The sequence below is a fragment of the Agrilus planipennis genome, unplaced genomic scaffold (genome assembly GCF_000699045.2).
Source record: "Agrilus planipennis isolate EAB-ADULT unplaced genomic scaffold, Apla_2.0 scaffold144, whole genome shotgun sequence".
Lineage (NCBI taxonomy): Eukaryota > Metazoa > Arthropoda > Insecta > Coleoptera > Buprestidae > Agrilus > Agrilus planipennis.
In genome coordinates this window covers 400,740-420,972 of record NW_020438905.1, presented here as the reverse complement: position 1 = coordinate 420,972, position 20,233 = coordinate 400,740, and the positions used below count along the sequence as shown (strand labels likewise).

Genomic DNA, 20,233 nt, shown 5'->3' with positions numbered 1-20,233 from the left:
TTCGGTTGAAGAGTTTTAGTGGCACCCCGAGATAAAAATGTTCAGTCTCTCAGAGTCTCTGAAAATGAAACTCGAGTCTCCGTCTCTCATCGAGTCTCTTTGGTGTCGCTGAGAGAGCCTGTCGAGAGACTGTCAAAAAAACTGTTTTCTGAACGAGAAACTCGAGTCGTTCATAGAGATCCTCATTTCGTATCCAGTCTCTGGACGAGAGTTTTATTCATTCAGTCTCTTTGTGAGAGACTCGAATCTCTGAATTAACAATTTTATCGTTCGAGTCTCTCATACAGACTGTGAGAGATCCATAAAAACGCCTAGGCAATAACTGAGAGACTGTGAAAGACTGTGAGAGACGCTGAAAGACTCTGAGAGACTGGAGAGAGACTTTTATCTACGGACGTATGAACTAACTGCACTTTCTTTTATTATATGTATAATATCTTGATATTCATGTGTTGATTTCGTTTTTGTATACTTTTATCAATCCAAGATGACTTAAACAAGCTAAGAAAGAGTGCACACTAGCTCAACAAATGACAGCTTGCTATTTAACTAATTCTATTATTTGGTAAATTGTGGGGAGCTTTATCATTAAGTATCACTTAATACAAGGGGTAGTTTTTATGAATGCTGCATAAGTAACTTAGGGAAGCCACATGTGGCCTTTAGGCCCCATCTTTGATCTAGATAAATTTAACGCAAAAATATAAGCACTGGTGTCTAGGTTACTAATTTTATTATTAATAATTTAATAATTCATTATTAAAGATTATTGTTGGGTGTGGCGTTTGGCACCGCTAGGCTAGCGGCAAGAATAACAAATACAAAAGTAACAATAATTCACTTTCCTGATTAATGCTGATAATGAGTTATCAGTGCGAGTGATAAGACGCATTCTTATCAATATGCAGTCTTCACAGTCAACTGAAAAGGACAATCGTATAATGGTCATGTTGGGCTGGTTTGTTGTGTGTTGTATGTGAGTCACAGCGCAAGGTTGTTGTCGCGATATAGCCCACCAACCAGAGCTACTTCGTATAGCCACAGGTTGGCTCATTTCACCGCATATTTATTGTTCACTCGGGCCTCTGGTCTCGTCGCGAGCGCGTACTTTAAACGCTATTTCGTTCCATTCAGAACTAACAGAAAACGCGACAACAGAAAGTTTTCTCGGAAGTGTGTATTACCTATACTGACTACCTGTAAAGCGAGAAATATACAGTTTTTGTGTTATCATTATTGTTGTTGTTGTTTCTCCTTTAAATAAACAGCACATACCACAGTATCAACAAATAAATGATTATTGTTCCAATAATATTTTTCTTTTCAAATAAAAGTGGATCGTCGTGTCTGTTAACATCTACTTACATACTTATAAAAATAAATGTGATTGGACAGAAGTTTTATGTTTGACAAATTATAGTCTTGTTCTTTTTGGCGTGTGTGTGTATTTGTTTGCGTGTGTCTTGTGGGTGTGTGTGTATATTAAGTACCTACCTATACTGTATACTGGTTATCTCAAGCTACTGCTAAGGTTGGAATTCTTGGAACCGCTGTGACGGAGAATCCTTTCATCATCTGCTCGCTGGATTCTTCCTCCAGGTACGTCATTGCTCGATGCACAGTTATTGGAAGGACAGCGTACAGCCGAAAAATCGAGCAGGTACCTGTTTTTCTTTAATTTATGGTAGTTAGATAGATGGGTACACTTTAATTTGCATATATTGAATTGAATGAAATTGAACGTAATAATTATTAGATGAGGACCAAAACCCGAGATGTAATTGAATTGAGCACCTTATTTCCAAGGACTTGCAATTCCATTAAGTTCTGCTTGAATACTGTTAATTTCAAGTTTATTAACTTAAGTACCATTAGTACCCAAGGTATTATAGAATCTTCATCAATAGCAATTGCTATCTAGAGATATCTTGTTTGTTTATTGTTTTACTTTTATCAAGTAAAATTTTTATGTTAGCATGTAAACAAGTATAAAATAAAGCTATATGGAAAAAAAATACGTGAAAGATACAATTAAATTGTATTTCTTATCTTCTACCATGCGAATGATCTTAAATGCTTTTCTAATGTTGTTGAACGATGTGATACACAGTAACTATTGTTAAATTTCTGCCACCGTCAGAAGACCCTTGAGTATGATGTCGCGATTCGTCCTTACAGAATAATTTGTTGGTGTTGTTATAGTCTATAGTAATTTAAGCGCAAATCAAATGGTAATAACAAATTACTTGACAGTTAAAATTTAAACGATCTATTATCTTTTAAGTATAATTAACAGATTTGTAATTTATCAAAAGTTTTCTTATTATATTTAACCTAATTTGACCATAAACCATTGCGATTACAATAATTCTGCATCAGAATACGTCAGTGTTCATAAAATTGCGAAACTAATTATTCATTATTTTCAGAAGTAAGTACTGTTTTCTTTCATACACAATTGAATGCCCAATTTTTCCCATACCTACTTAATCGTAACGATAATGTTTCTATAGTTTGCAATACGTTATATATGTATATTTGTATATGCATTTCTCGAAAACTAGAACAACCCACATCGTTAACTATTTGCGAACTGTAATATAATCTAGGTCTACCTCTACCCCTCCTAACTCCCGTTTCTATCTCGCCTAGTTTTATTGACTTCCATAGAGTCCTCTGTTCTCCTATTCTTTCTAATACCTCTTCATTTCTTACCTTCTCTATCCACGGTATCTAATCTAACGGTTCTAATCTTTTCTTTTTCGCCGCGCCCACCGTCCATATTTTGCACCCGTACAGCGCCGCGCTCTAAACATACACCTTTAACAACCTTTTTCGAATTTCCAAATTAACCGTTCGCGAGTATAGAAGAGACTTCTTTTTGTTGAAGGCGACTCGACCCTGAGCTATCCTCTGTTTTATATCCCTACAACTCCTTCCGTCCTGAGCTATCTAACTTCTTAGATACCAAAAATCAGCCACTTCTTCTAATTTTTCGTATCCTATATTTCCCTACATTTTCTACCTCTGCATATCAGTATTTTTGTTTTATTTGCATATAAAATAATGAATGTAAAATTAATTACCAGAATTCTGTAAAATATATTTGCTTCTATCATGTATAGTTTCCCTGCAAATGCTAATTGTTTTGCTCATACTTATTATACTGCAGTATTTGTTTGATTTTTTTCGATCTTGACCATTTCAGCGGGATTATTTATTAGGAAAACGTATATTGTGGAGCGCATACTAGAATTTAGGTGCTCCGCTTTGTAGGTGCCTATCATAACATTAATTGTTTTGCCATATTATTAATTAATTGTGTTAATTAAAGAAAATGATTATTAAGTCGATTGTCTTTTTGTGTACGCGTACGGTAATAGTTGTTCGTTTTTGCCGTATCAGGACGAATACTCGGAACCATATTGGACTTTAAGTTCACTTTGTCTATTTTTTTTGGTTTTTTTTTTGAGCGATCTCCAAGTTGTCTCATGAAAACTAAGACGACATAAAACACTTTTCATTGATTTGAAGTTCTGAACATAACAATCTTTCTTCTTATATGATAGAGAAGACAAAAAATAATCTCCGATTTAATACCTACAGGCACGTTTATTGAAACATAATATCATACCTATATCATTAAAAAGTTCTAGTAAAGTTCAGGGATGTACACAGATGTATCAATTTACGTGTAGTTTTCGTGTAATGATTGTAGTTAGAAAGTAATCCATAGGCTTAGTAATAAAATATTACAAATTAAATTAACAATTGGTAATGAGACTCCGGTAGATATAAATATGTATCTAATGAATATAATTGCTTCACCTACTGACGGACTCCTTGCTAATACATACTTACTTCCTGTAAGTGATTGTAATCATATTGTACCTTGAAAATGGTAATTTAATTATATGGTAAGACATAAACTATGATAAATGATGTTTTTGATCATTTGAACGTAATGACACTTTTTCTTTAACGATTACACTGTTGTTGAAAAGTTTTAAGACTGAAGGTATTAAAACGTAATAAATAATGGTGCCCGTGACACTAACCTGTACCAGATAGATACAGAAACCTCTATTTTGAAATATGTACATACAAATGTAATCTATAATATTATTAGCCCACCCAAATGAATTTACAGAAAGTGAATAATCAACATCTTTCCTATTGACCTGATTTGGCGCATGCGAACATTTTGCCTTCTGTAAAATGAAGTAATTTCTTCTACGGTTGAACTAAAACATTGTTTTTTATTGCATAAATGATTAAAATTGCAACCACACACATTTCTGAAGAATGTTTTTAAAATATATTTTAAAAACATTCTTCAGAAATGTGTGTGGTTGCAATTTTAATCATTTATGCAATAAAAAACAATGTTTTAGTTCAACCGTAGAAGAAATTACTTCATTTTACAGAAGGCAAAATGTTCGCATGCGCCAAATCAGGTCAATAGGAAAGATGTTGATTATTCACTTTCTGTAAATTCATTTGGGTGGGCTAATAATATTATAGATTACATTTGTATGTACATATTTCAAAATAGAGGTTTCTGTATCTATCTGGTACAGGTTAGTGTCACGGGCACCATTATTTATTACGTTTTAATACCTTCAGTCTTAAAACTTTTCAACAACAGTGTAATCGTTAAAGAAAAAGTGTCATTACGTTCAAATGATCAAAAACATCATTTATCATAGTTTATGTCTTACCATATAATTAAATTACCATTTTCAAGGTACAATATGATTACAATCACTTACAGGAAGTAAGTATGTATTAGCAAGGAGTCCGTCAGTAGGTGAAGCAATTATATTCATTAGATACATATTTATATCTACCGGAGTCTCATTACCAATTGTTAATTTAATTTGTAATATTTTATTACTAAGCCTATGGATTACTTTCTAACTACAATCATTACACGAAAACTACACGTAAATTGATACATCTGTGTACATCCCTGAACTTTACTAGAACTTTTTAATGATATAGGTATGATATTATGTTTCAATAAACGTGCCTGTAGGTATTAAATCGGAGATTATTTTTTGTCTTCTCTATCATATAAGAAGAAAGATTGTTATGTTCAGAACTTCAAATCAATGAAAAGTGTTTTATGTCGTCTTAGTTTTCATGAGACAACTTGGAGATCGCTCAAAAAAAAAACCAAAAAAAATAGACAAAGTGAACTTAAAGTCCAATATGGTTCCGAGTATTCGTCCTGATACGGCAAAAACGAACAACTATTACCGTACGCGTACACAAAAAGACAATCGACTTAATAATCATTTTCTTTAATTAACACAATTAATTAATAATATGGCAAAACAATTAATGTTATGATAGGCACCTACAAAGCGGAGCACCTAAATTCTAGTATGCGCTCCACAATATACGTTTTCCTAATAAATAATCCCGCTGAAATGGTCAAGATCGAAAAAAATCAAACAAATACTGCAGTATAATAAGTATGAGCAAAACAATTAGCATTTGCAGGGAAACTATACATGATAGAAGCAAATATATTTTACAGAATTCTGGTAATTAATTTTACATTCATTATTTTATATGCAAATAAAACAAAAATACTGATATGCAGAGGTAGAAAATGTAGGGAAATATAGGATACGAAAAATTAGAAGAAGTGGCTGATTTTTGGTATCTAAGAAGTTAGATAGCTCAGGACGGAAGGAGTTGTAGGGATATAAAACAGAGGATAGCTCAGGGTCGAGTCGCCTTCAACAAAAAGAAGTCTCTTCTATACTCGCGAACGGTTAATTTGGAAATTCGAAAAAGGTTGTTAAAGGTGTATGTTTAGAGCGCGGCGCTGTACGGGTGCAAAATATGGACGGTGGGCGCGGCGAAAAAGAAAAGATTAGAACCGTTAGATTAGATACCGTGGATAGAGAAGGTAAGAAATGAAGAGGTATTAGAAAGAATAGGAGAACAGAGGACTCTATGGAAGTCAATAAAACTAGGCGAGATAGAAACGGGAGTTAGGAGGGGTAGAGGTAGACCTAGATTATATTACAGTTCGCAAATAGTTAACGATGTGGGTTGTTCTAGTTTTCGAGAAATGCATATACAAATATACATATATAACGTATTGCAAACTATAGAAACATTATCGTTACGATTAAGTAGGTATGGGAAAAATTGGGCATTCAATTGTGTATGAAAGAAAACAGTACTTACTTCTGAAAATAATGAATAATTAGTTTCGCAATTTTATGAACACTGACGTATTCTGATGCAGAATTATTGTAATCGCAATGGTTTATGGTCAAATTAGGTTAAATATAATAAGAAAACTTTTGATAAATTACAAATCTGTTAATTATACTTAAAAGATAATAGATCGTTTAAATTTTAACTGTCAAGTAATTTGTTATTACCATTTGATTTGCGCTTAAATTACTATAGACTATAACAACACCAACAAATTATTCTGTAAGGACGAATCGCGACATCATACTCAAGGGTCTTCTGACGGTGGCAGAAATTTAACAATAGTTACTGTGTATCACATCGTTCAACAACATTAGAAAAGCATTTAAGATCATTCGCATGGTAGAAGATAAGAAATACAATTTAATTGTATCTTTCACGTATTTTTTTTCCATATAGCTTTATTTTATACTTGTTTACATGCTAACATAAAAATTTTACTTGATAAAAGTAAAACAATAAACAAACAAGATATCTCTAGATAGCAATTGCTATTGATGAAGATTCTATAATACCTTGGGTACTAATGGTACTTAAGTTAATAAACTTGAAATTAACAGTATTCAAGCAGAACTTAATGGAATTGCAAGTCCTTGGAAATAAGGTGCTCAATTCAATTACATCTCGGGTTTTGGTCCTCATCTAATAATTATTACGTTCAATTTCATTCAATTCAATATATGCAAATTAAAGTGTACCCATCTATCTAACTACCATAAATTAAAGAAAAACAGGTACCTGCTCGATTTTTCGGCTGTACGCTGTCCTTCCAATAACTGTGCATCGAGCAATGACGTACCTGGAGGAAGAATCCAGCGAGCAGATGATGAAAGGATTCTCCGTCACAGCGGTTCCAAGAATTCCAACCTTAGCAGTAGCTTGAGATAACCAGTATACAGTATAGGTAGGTACTTAATATACACACACACCCACAAGACACACGCAAACAAATACACACACACGCCAAAAAGAACAAGACTATAATTTGTCAAACATAAAACTTCTGTCCAATCACATTTATTTTTATAAGTATGTAAGTAGATGTTAACAGACACGACGATCCACTTTTATTTGAAAAGAAAAATATTATTGGAACAATAATCATTTATTTGTTGATACTGTGGTATGTGCTGTTTATTTAAAGGAGAAACAACAACAACAATAATGATAACACAAAAACTGTATATTTCTCGCTTTACAGGTAGTCAGTATAGGTAATACACACTTCCGAGAAAACTTTCTGTTGTCGCGTTTTCTGTTAGTTCTGAATGGAACGAAATAGCGTTTAAAGTACGCGCTCGCGACGAGACCAGAGGCCCGAGTGAACAATAAATATGCGGTGAAATGAGCCAACCTGTGGCTATACGAAGTAGCTCTGGTTGGTGGGCTATATCGCGACAACAACCTTGCGCTGTGACTCACATACAACACACAACAAACCAGCCCAACATGACCATTATACGATTGTCCTTTTCAGTTGACTGTGAAGACTGCATATTGATAAGAATGCGTCTTATCACTCGCACTGATAACTCATTATCAGCATTAATCAGGAAAGTGAATTATTGTTACTTTTGTATTTGTTATTCTTGCCGCTAGCCTAGCGGTGCCAAACGCCACACCCAACAATAATCTTTAATAATGAATTATTAAATTATTAATAATAAAATTAGTAACCTAGACACCAGTGCTTATATTTTTGCGTTAAATTTATCTAGATCAAAGATGGGGCCTAAAGGCCACATGTGGCTTCCCTAAGTTACTTATGCAGCATTCATAAAATCTACCCCTTGTATTAAGTGATACTTAATGATAAAGCTCCCCACAATTTACCAAATAATAGAATTAGTTAAATAGCAAGCTGTCATTTGTTGAGCTAGTGTGCACTCTTTCTTAGCTTGTTTAAGTCATCTTGGATTGATAAAAGTATACAAAAACGAAATCAACACATGAATATCAAGATATTATACATATAATAAAAGAAAGTGCAGTTAGTTCATACGTCCGTANATACAGACCACTTCGAATTATTTTGTTCGATTATGGTAACGTGCCTATCACGTTGAGGTGAGCTACGCCGGGATTCGTTTCAGCAAGTAGATATCCATATTTTTAAATGGACCTTGCTGGAGCATACGTAATCCTAAAATGTAGCATCGCACTACAGATGGCGCTCACCACGCCAATGTGGTATTTTCCAATATTAAGAATATTTAACAAAATGTCGTCAATAACTGAATAACAGCGGTTAGAGGTTGCTTAGATATGCAAAAGATCAGAGTTGACTTTATAACTGCCTGGTTGGAATTATATCTTTGCTTTCCTAAATTCCCAAGAATGTTGCACTTTCTTTAAAGCCCGATGCTCCAATTCTGCTTGTCTGCATCTCTTTCTGTTACACATTAACTGGTGTAGTGCTATTTCCTTTTCTTTAGTAGTGCCCGCTGCAATTCCAACCTGACATCTTCTTTCTATGTTTACGATATTCCCTACAACGGCTGTAGTAGGCGTTTTGTCAGTTGAAAGAAGAAAATAAATGTGACAGTTTTATTGCAGACTGTGCCAATTTTGAACGTCTCAGCTCTACCTGACTTTCGAACTACGAACTATCCAACCGGCTAATGTAGTAATACATAAGTAACAGCTTCTTTAAAAATCTTAAAGTTAAAAGGAGCGAATAATGTTGAAAACGATTACAAAGGTAACATGAAATAGTTTGTTTAACATAAAGTTCAAAGCCAGAGTATTACGAGCCTCTATAAAAGATCGCAAAATTAAAACGAACGATGAAAGTTAGAAGTTAATTTGAAACAAACTGGTAGGTATGGTGCTTGAAATAACTCGCACTAGTCCGGTGTTATTTCCTTAAATATAATACAAAGCTTATTACGATTAGCTATTGTGAGTTACTGCTCTGAATAACTCAAATAATAGAGTTCGTGAACCTTACAATGCATAATATTATTCTACCCTGACAAGAAAGAAGAAACTACTTTAATTTTCTATTAACGTACTATTAATCACACACGTTACGTATACCGTGTTACCGTTTCTTTTAAAGTACGTAAGAAATAATTGTTAAAATTGTAGGAGGTACTTATAAAATACTCATATGTGGTCCTTCTTAAAGGACTTAAGTCGATTGCCAGGAAGTTGACATATTCTATATATTTCGGGGTGCTAACTTCTTATTGTTTTTTTATCATTCTGATATCTTAGAAGGATAAAAAATAAAGAGTTTTAGAGTTCCTGATGGGTTTTGTATAGAGTTTAAAAAAATTATTTGGTTTTGGAAATTATAATATTTCTATTGACTGGAGAAAGAACTATCAAAAAGTCTGGTTATATTTTTGCGAGAACTTGATTTTTTAGAAATTGTCTGAAAAATAGGGTCACTGAAGATTGGCCTACGAGTTCGTGGTTTCAAAATATGTATGCGTCGAATTTGAACCAAGTCCGAGTGCTTGCTGTACATTTTCCTCCTTAGATGCTAAATAAGACAATAAAATCCTTAATCTTTAATACACAATTTTATCAAATTTTCTCCTATTTGCGTTTTTATTGTTCCGAAAACAAGAATTTATCGTATATATATCATGCAGTTCTTCTACAACAACTTTAGAGACTAATTTTAATTTGTATTGCGATTTTTCTCTGTTAGTTTCCCTAATATTACTTAATTTGTTATGAACTTCTTTTTATTTTTTTGATCTTGAAGATACCAAACAGCCGTTGGTGAAACGTAGTTAATAACGAATAAGCAATGCATTAAAAACATCTAGTGTAATTTTGATTTAACCCATTACATGATGAAAAATATCTTAATAATTTGTTGTTTAATTTGCATGTCCGGCAATGAAAAGTTGATAGCAACAAAAACGTTAGAAACATGTAGAAAAATTAAAGAAATATTGAGTAGGAAAACACGCAGGATATATAGGTATTTACAGTTTAAATTATTTTATTAACGTAAATTTCCTACAGTAGGTAATAAGTTTTCGCATATCGCATGTGACGAAATTGTGCTATTCCATGAGTGTTTGTTTTATCAAAATAATCTGGAATTAGTCGCCATTTCTTTATCTATTTTTACGTATGTTATGAGTTTTCTTTGTTAATTATTAAATTAATAGAGCGTTTCAAATAACTAGCAGTATCTATTTATCATAACTATCGTGCACAATTTATTGGAGTGTTGATAATAATCACATAGCTTTCATTCATTCCATGCTATAAGGCGTTGACGTATAATCCTACAAGTACATATCTGGATATATTTTCAATTAGCTTTGAAATAATTTTCCGTTTGTTGCTTTTAATTTGCTGCACTGCCATACAAACCTTGTTGAGAATAGAATTTACTGATTTGATTGACACATTGGAAAATACCTATCTTTGTAATAAATAAGATAATGATATTAAGTCTACTTTTAATTAAACATGAACCTTTTGTGTTTGATTTAGAGAAAGTTTAAATTAAGGAAACTGCATGGTTTAATGTCAAATTTACTGTTGTTAATCGTAACCTTAACAATTTGGTATCACACTGTCAGATAGTGTAAGTACTTCGTTCGTGTTGTCTTTTCCTATTCTAACTTGATCTTAACCTAACCGCCTTTAAACAAAAAATAAAACTAAAACGAATTCTAATCGAAATATAAAACCCACCCTTAAATCTCGACTTAGAGAAGACTTCGAGTAGGAAAAATTCGAGTTAAAATGTTCGAAATAAACGTAAAACAATATGCACCTACTTGAATACCTATGTAAATTTTAAATCGATATTTCATTTCGTTTAAAAATTAAAAGCCTGTTCCAAATGGACAAAAATCTTTTTTGAGTATGAAGTCCTAAAAGATTAAAAGTGAACTTGCCTTTATTAAACTTAAAGATCTATTTTGTTGAAATTATTTGTCAGTGGATTAACTTACATCCTTTATAGAATCCTCATTTTCCTGTTGTATATTTCTCAAGTTTAGAGGCAGGAATCAGAAACGCCGAATAGAGTAATTTACCTTTAAAATCGACGATCTTTTCATAAAAATTCCGTTAACCGTGAAAACAAGCCCATATTTGTGCCGATCTCTATTCGAAGGTTGTTGCCTTGCCATAAACACGAAGAAATTGTATGAGATTAAAACGCATAAGGCAAAGGATAATGCCAAGTCCACATGAACGTTTATGGTTACGGTAACGTATTAAAATTTTCTCAAGGCTTTCACTACACATTTACAATAGCCTTATAATGAGTTGCTCATTTTATTAAGCTTTCTTATAATGGTTGGATGGAAAAATCCAGTTAGAAATTAACAAATCCGTCATAATCTGTTAGTCGTCGTGATTATAGCATATGCTCTGTTTAAGGAATTTCGTTTATTTAAATTTTTTACACTTTTCGTACAGGGGTACGTAAACTTGAGTTATGACTGCCTAGAAAAAGTCACTCATTGGTGTACGAGATATCACGTATACCTTATTGCAGTAGGCTTCGTGTAAACGTTTTCCATTTTTTTTTTAAGCATGGGGCATGATTTCTTAACTCATATCGTAAAATTAACATCGTCGGCCTAAATGTGGACCTTATATGTACGAATGCCATTCGTTCTAAGCCTATTAGATTCACTAAAATGAGGAAGCACGCCAAATTAAGTATTCTTTTCAATCTCCATATTAGACAGATTTCCTCTAATATTGAGTTTGAGAAAATTATTTGTGTAATCAGAAACCACTAGAAAATACCACAAATGGCATGGTGAACGCCATCTGTAGTACGATGCTACATTTTAGGATTACGTTTGCTCCAACAAGGTCCACTTGTGTGGATATCTACTTAAGATGAGATCCAAAAAGATCGAAATCGCGATCCGCGTCTGGCAGTTTCGACAGAATACAGACCACTTCGAATTATTTTATTAGAAACCAGTAATAAATTCTTTCAATTCGACGTAAAATATGGAAAGGAATTTCTTTAAATTTTGTTTTCGTCTTTTTTGTGTATGTATTTACGTATAAAACAATCCCTTCGTTGCCATGTTGGTTAATAAGGTAAGCGAAGTTAATTATAAGTAGGCTATAAAATTATTATTCCCCTGAAGCAAATGAAGTATGCATGAAAAGCTAATTTTGCAGACGTTCTTCTCTTTCATGTACACGTATATATTTTTTGTTTTACCTCAAAGAACTAATTAGAAGCGGACATTTAAAATTACTGCTAATAAATCAGTTTTATAGTCCTAAGATTGCCAGTAATACAAGATTATACTTATGCAATGTTTCCTTGTTGAGTATACACTCTGTCAAGTTTACATCATTCAATCATCGTTATTCCAAATTGTAAATGATATTCATTTCTTCAATTCATCCAATGTTTTATTCTCCATTAAATAAACAAAAAANTTCGCGAGTATAGAAGAGACTTCTTTTTGTTGAAGGCGACTCGACCCTGAGCTATCCTCTGTTTTATATCCCTACAACTCCTTCCGTCCTGAGCTATCTAACTTCTTAGATACCAAAAATCAGCCACTTCTTCTAATTTTTCGTATCCTATATTTCCCTACATTTTCTACCTCTGCATATCAGTATTTTTGTTTTATTTGCATATAAAATAATGAATGTAAAATTAATTACCAGAATTCTGTAAAATATATTTGCTTCTATCATGTATAGTTTCCCTGCAAATGCTAATTGTTTTGCTCATACTTATTATACTGCAGTATTTGTTTGATTTTTTTCGATCTTGACCATTTCAGCGGGATTATTTATTAGGAAAACGTATATTGTGGAGCGCATACTAGAATTTAGGTGCTCCGCTTTGTAGGTGCCTATCATAACATTAATTGTTTTGCCATATTATTAATTAATTGTGTTAATTAAAGAAAATGATTATTAAGTCGATTGTCTTTTTGTGTACGCGTACGGTAATAGTTGTTCGTTTTTGCCGTATCAGGACGAATACTCGGAACCATATTGGACTTTAAGTTCACTTTGTCTATTTTTTTTGGTTTTTTTTTTGAGCGATCTCCAAGTTGTCTCATGAAAACTAAGACGACATAAAACACTTTTCATTGATTTGAAGTTCTGAACATAACAATCTTTCTTCTTATATGATAGAGAAGACAAAAAATAATCTCCGATTTAATACCTACAGGCACGTTTATTGAAACATAATATCATACCTATATCATTAAAAAGTTCTAGTAAAGTTCAGGGATGTACACAGATGTATCAATTTACGTGTAGTTTTCGTGTAATGATTGTAGTTAGAAAGTAATCCATAGGCTTAGTAATAAAATATTACAAATTAAATTAACAATTGGTAATGAGACTCCGGTAGATATAAATATGTATCTAATGAATATAATTGCTTCACCTACTGACGGACTCCTTGCTAATACATACTTACTTCCTGTAAGTGATTGTAATCATATTGTACCTTGAAAATGGTAATTTAATTATATGGTAAGACATAAACTATGATAAATGATGTTTTTGATCATTTGAACGTAATGACACTTTTTCTTTAACGATTACACTGTTGTTGAAAAGTTTTAAGACTGAAGGTATTAAAACGTAATAAATAATGGTGCCCGTGACACTAACCTGTACCAGATAGATACAGAAACCTCTATTTTGAAATATGTACATACAAATGTAATCTATAATATTATTAGCCCACCCAAATGAATTTACAGAAAGTGAATAATCAACATCTTTCCTATTGACCTGATTTGGCGCATGCGAACATTTTGCCTTCTGTAAAATGAAGTAATTTCTTCTACGGTTGAACTAAAACATTGTTTTTTATTGCATAAATGATTAAAATTGCAACCACACACATTTCTGAAGAATGTTTTTAAAATATATTTTTAACGATTGTTAATCTGTTCGTGGCCAGATACCTAAACATCTTGTGGTGTTTAATTCGATTGTGGTAAGCAACTGTTGATTAAATCAAGTGTGTCTTTTTCATTTAATTTTTATTCTTCCTATTTGACTCATTTCGTTTTATTAGAAGGAAAACTAAGTACCTAATTATAAACAGTTAAGTAATAATTGAACAAATTTACTTTAATAAGTAGGTACATATTCAGATAATGATTACCTCATAATTAATTATGTTTATTAAAGGCTATTAATGTATAGGTGCTTTAATTATAATTCAAATAAACAATGGGCACCCTTGTTACTTTTATTTGCAAAATACCTACCTACATAGTATATAGTATCAAGTTGTCACCGTGCTCTTTTGGTCATATAGCACTTTTGTCTTTTTCTGTCAACAAGTAAACCAGATTTACGATAATTTCTTATTTTGTTTTGTAAGATTGTATGCCAAACAATTACACAAATGCTTAGTCATAATCATAATTACACAGGTAAGGTAGAACAAGTTTGTCATCCATTCGCATTAGTCGCTAAGTGATTCAGAAATGTTAGTTAATATGCACGATTAACTCTGAAAATCGTCAGCATCACTTTCTATTAGGAAAATATAAAATCTCAAATTTTAAATTGAAACTTTCAATACATATTTACATTTATCAACAATTATGTTTATCAATCATTAAACAACTATTTTTTTTCCTTTTTAAAACAATCATCACTTCACTCTTAAGTCGAATTGTCATTTGCCATAATGTTTACATTAATGTGTGATGGAATTTTGTTCATATTTACATAGCCTGAAAAAATGCTTGATTGATGAATAAGTTTATGCAAATTATTGAAATACTTTTCTGAAATATCTGGCCGTGATTCTGAGATTCGCAGAAAACCATCCGTCCTATAAACGTCTTGCAATTTGTTGATCTTTTAACATACATGTGCCAAAAAAGTTTATTTTGTGTTTAAAAATTCCAATTATGGTGACTACTGTGTCAATGCAACGCAGTATTTGTTTTGAAATTTGGATATTTTCGAGTTATACAGATTTGGGGGTGTTAGGAACTTGTTTAAAATACATTTGTTATCCGGGGGGAGAGATAAATTTTGGGGTGTTAGGAACTTCTTTAAAATACATTTGTTATCCGGGGGGGGGGAGATGTAGAGACTTTTATTGAGTTTAATGACGTGTGATACAGTAGGAGAAGGGGTCAGAAGAAGTGTGTGCAATATATGTTTATTTCGATTTTTATTGGAAGGGGGTTATGCTTTTATAACGTAATATTTATGAAGGGAAAGTTGCAAAAAGCCTGAAGAAGTGAGAGGTGGCGGGAGGTCCAAAATATATTTAGAAAACGTGTAGGGTGTAATAGTAGACCTCGACTTACAGAAAATTTAAGAAAGTAATCATGGAAGTTCCAGTCCTAAAGGCTCAGCAGTAATACACAAAATTTTGGAAGAATTTGAGTTTGTTCATGCTGTTCATATTGGAATTTTACGAACAGTTTCTTTATGGAGTTCATTCTTTAAGCAAGTTTTTACTGCAATTAATTTATTTTGTATACATAAATTTCCTAGGTTTGCAATTACACAAACATTGAGTTCACAACCCGTGGATGCGTGGGATTCAATTTGCCAGTAGTGCAGGGAGTAACTTAACATGTTAAAAGGAAAACATTTTGGCAGTGGCTGCTATTTGACTTTACATCATTTTATTTTTAGCTTTAAATGTTTAGGCATGTGTCACACAATACACAGTAACCTTTTTGGAATGCATTTAAGAAAGCCACAAAACGTTTACTAATTCATTTTTTGTGTAATACACAAAATGTATATAAAATTTCCGCCCTCTGTGTGGTAATTATTTATTATTAGTTGAAAATTCATTTGGGTAGGGGGATGTTTAGGAAATAGTTTTATATTGACGTGTAAAATGGACAGTTTATCCTGTTTTTAATCATCCCGTATATTAAATGATGTAGCCACTATTGAAGGATTATTAGTAGTTTCCTGAACAGAGAGCGCTGATTTCTAGATTAGGTAATTTGTGTGGAAAATTTTAAATATTAATGGATTTCATCCCTTCAAAATTAAACTCTTGGATGCTGATTCTGATCGTAATAACATAGTCAATTTTGCGAGACGAGGATAAGAAAAATAACTCGAAAGAAATATCATCTTTTCAGGAGATGCAACGTTTATGTTAAATGATGGAAATGTCATTAAATACAACTACCAGATATTGGTCTGATACGAATTCCCATTAGACGAAAAACTAAACCCAATACCCTTATAAGTAACATGCGTGGACAGGCACTGTAGATGATCCTCCTTTATTGAAGGAAATTCAAACGCAGAAATATATGAACAGTTATTGCTAAACTAAATAGTTCATGTAATACGAGCTGTAAAAGAAGACAATTTTAATAGCACATGCATGATTTCAGTAAGATGGCACACCTCCACTATGGAGTTAATGCCAGAAAGTTCCTGTACGCGACTTGACGAAAGTAGAGTGGGCTCCACGATCTCTAGACGTAACCCCCCCAGATTTTCTGAAGACCCGTGTTTACAGAACCATTCCCTCCAATCTTGATGAGTTAAAACAAAATTGTTCAAGAAAAAATATTCCAAATGCAGTTTAATTATTTTGCAATGGGATAAGTTTTACTGTCAGGAATTTAGTGAAGAACAATCTGACAATTCGAACATCTATTATAAAATCCATTTTTTTTATTGCAACGCTCTACAGAAGCATCCAAAAGTGAGAGGCAAGAAGAACTTACTCAGAGAAGTGAGAAGCAAGTCAAATTCAGTCTAAAAAACGCTCAAAAAGTGAAAAAAGTGGAAATAGAATATCCTTATACGTCTACGTCCATGTTTCCGATTTCTGAAAAATTAAAAATTTAATTTCGAGATAAACTTGTAAAAGTCAAGCTGATCATTTTGATTAGACCTAATAGTTTTTATGTATGCCATGACTTCATTTACCCCAAAGAGGTCACGTTAATTCCAGGCCTCAACGCAGATTTGAACCTAAAACTTTCTGGCACCAAAACTGGACGTTCCTGTTTGAAAAATCAATGTTGACCTAAAAATGACCTTTAAGGTGAAGTTCGTGGTCAAAGAAAAGATCAACATTAAATTCCTCGTTGAAATGTTACATTGGTAATTAATTTTTTGATGGAAATTGATAAGATAGTTTGGGTTTTCTGTACTTCTTCCTGGCATACTTAATGAAAATCGAAAGTAGGGAAAAGCTGGTACATTTGAGGGTATTAAAAATTAAGAAGCTCAAGTTGAAACTGTTCTACCGCTCGTGTAAAATGTTTTTTTAATCTCTACTGTCTACAAACTGTTTTATAACACTTAACATTATTGATCATATTTTTCGCATCAATCTTCTGCTTGCGTCATTGTTGAACTCACGATTAGAAAAAAGTTATAATGCCCCGTTTATTATTTTTAACCTGACAAGAAAACATCAAAAGGTTACGCCCACATCGCGAAACATTGAATGCTTTTTGCAAATGGTTCTGCCGAAATTGTTTTATTTTCGCCCGTTTGTTTAGATGTACAGTCTCGCTTTCTGGCATCGTGTCAAATGCGCTGCATTGGAATGCTTTCAATCTGAAAACTATGTACGTACTTATAATCTGATAAATGGCAATATCCACCTCATCTATACATAGATATTTATATGTTTCGAAATATTGATTGAAACATTTAGAAGAATTTTTGTGTATAGCGTTAATTTCAAATTCATCATCATCAGAAGGTCGTCAGTCCTAAGATTGGTTGAACACGCACCTCCATTCTTTCCTATCCTGAGCTAATCTTTGCATTTCCCCAAAACTAGAACATCCCACATCCTTAACTATTTGGGAACAGTAATCTAATCTGAGTTTTCCTTACACCTCTTAACTCTTGTTCCTGCTTCTCGTATGTCTCTGATTAGCCCTTCATGCCTGAGAAGGAGTTCTACCAACCTATCTCGCCTATTTTTTATTGATTTCCACAGAGTCCTCTGTTCTCCTATTCTTTCTAATATCTCTTCATTTCTAACCTTCTCTATTTACGGTATCATTCCGCCTCGCCCACCGTACATGTTTCGCTTCCGTACACCTTTAACAATTAATTTCTAAATTAATCGTTCGCATACATTTTTTGATTATACTCATTTCGTATAGTATATATCTCCATATGTTACGTTAAAAACCATTATTTAGATATGCAAAAATCTAAACACTTAACGAATAAGCTTATCAATGTCAAGGTTTGCCCCGATGTAACGCTATGTGTTTCGAAAATACTTTTATCACATTGTTAGTTAACCGCTAATTACGTACATATGTATACTTTTAAAAGATCAACAAATATGGTAACACTGTAGACGATTTTGTTATCCTTATTCGGTTAAATTCGTATAATTACTGCTTCTAGTTAAAGTCGTCTAAATCGTCGGCCAATTCCAGAATGAATGTCTACAAACGGCGCGGTAAACATCATCTGTAGTACAATGCTACATTTAGTGGAATTTAATATGGTCAGCAAGGTATATTTACAAAGATGGATATCTACTTACTGAACTGAACCACGACATAGATCGCCATACGTGATAAGCTGTCGAAATTGTTTGACGCCGATCGTTATTTCGATTTTGTCGGACCTCATCAGCACGTCGCAGACAGAACACAGACGAACTCTACCAGCTACCTTGATGCAGTGTTTTATGAAATTCTATTTACGACACGGCCTGCGACGTGCTAATGAGATCCAACAAGATCGTTATCGAGATCTGCGTCTAGCATTTTCAATAGAACGTTCATTCATTATCTATCTTAGCCCTATAAATTTCCCTTCCAAACATTTACCCTAACACGTTAGATATTGGAATATTACTCCTATTTTATACATATGGTTGTTACTATGCAACTATTTATTTAACAAAATATTGGGTTAAAGCACAAGTAATGGTTTGAGTTGTTCGTATCGACGGTGTACCATCAATTTCGGTAGTGATGGCTTAACTACTGTTGGCACCAAATACAAAACACTTTACAAAATATTATTAGTTCAACATGCACGGTTAGATTTTTCATTTAGGAAGTTGTTCTACAAAAATACACAGCTTCATTCGTTTACGCATAGCTTTATTAGAAAGTTCAATGACTGTAAACCTTGTTAAACATTTGTGTCATTGCCTCAGAACACCTACTCAGGTAAAGGTATAGGTTTGTACGAGTTATGAAATGCTTAAATTATATTGCTAGCTGCAGGTATGTAACAATAAAATTCTTTTACGCCATCTGTCAATGCACTAGCACTTAATTTACACGTATTTTTATAAGTACGTAGCGGACAGTAGTTGATAATTTTATATTACAGTTCGAAAACAACATACAATTTGTAATATTTAATTTTTTATTACTGTTACTTAGCCTGGGTATTCTCAAAGTAATAAGATGTGTGGTATATGTATAAATTAATCGTATTCTTATGGTGCGCGTTTTAGTCAGAGGTGTGACCAATCGTCCTGCACTCTTTTTTAATGAACTCAGAAAGCCACGACAGCCGAATTGCAAGTGAAGCAGTTGTTTAGACAGAAAATTATTTTTTCATTGAATTAACTTAGAATATTGGTTGGGTTGTATTGCTGTTCAATTGGCTTACAAAACTATCCAAATGTGGGTAAAGTACAAAGTGCTGGAGTATATATTGGAAATTTGATTTTCAATTATGAATAAAGATACAATATTAAGAATAAAATAATTCGAAGTGGTCTGTATTATGTCCAAACTGCCAGACGCGGATCGCGATTTCGATCTTTTCGATCTCATTAGCGCGTCGCAAGCAGCTCCGACATAACACTGACCAACCTTTACCAGCGCGTTTTAGAAAATACCACAAATGGCGTGGTGAGCGCCATCTGTAGTACGATGCTACATTTTAGGATTACGTATGCTCCAGCAAGGTCCATTTAAAAATATGGATATCTACTTGCTGAAAACGAATCCTGCCTGCGACGCGCTGATGAGATCCAAAAAGATCGAAATCGCGATCCGCGTCTGGCAGTTTCGACAGAATACAGACCACTTCGAATTATTTTATT

The 20,233-nt window shown here is 33.0% G+C and overlaps 1 protein-coding gene across 7 annotated transcripts in view; it reads left to right on the top strand.

Moving 5' to 3' along the window:
* LOC108737716 (supervillin) overlaps window positions 1-20,233 on the top strand; it is a 216,405-nt gene that overhangs the window by 83,704 nt on the left and 112,468 nt on the right. Inside the window, exon 1 of one of the 7 annotated variants that reach the window (XM_025973350.1) lies at window positions 931-1,660. The exons of the other annotated variants lie outside the window; for them this stretch is intronic. Coding sequence (XP_025829135.1) covers window positions 1,615-1,660 — 46 coding nt within the window. The 5' untranslated portion in view covers window positions 931-1,614. Of the gene's footprint in view, window positions 1-930; window positions 1,661-20,233 lie in introns of those variants that run through there. 7 annotated transcript variants of the gene reach the window in all.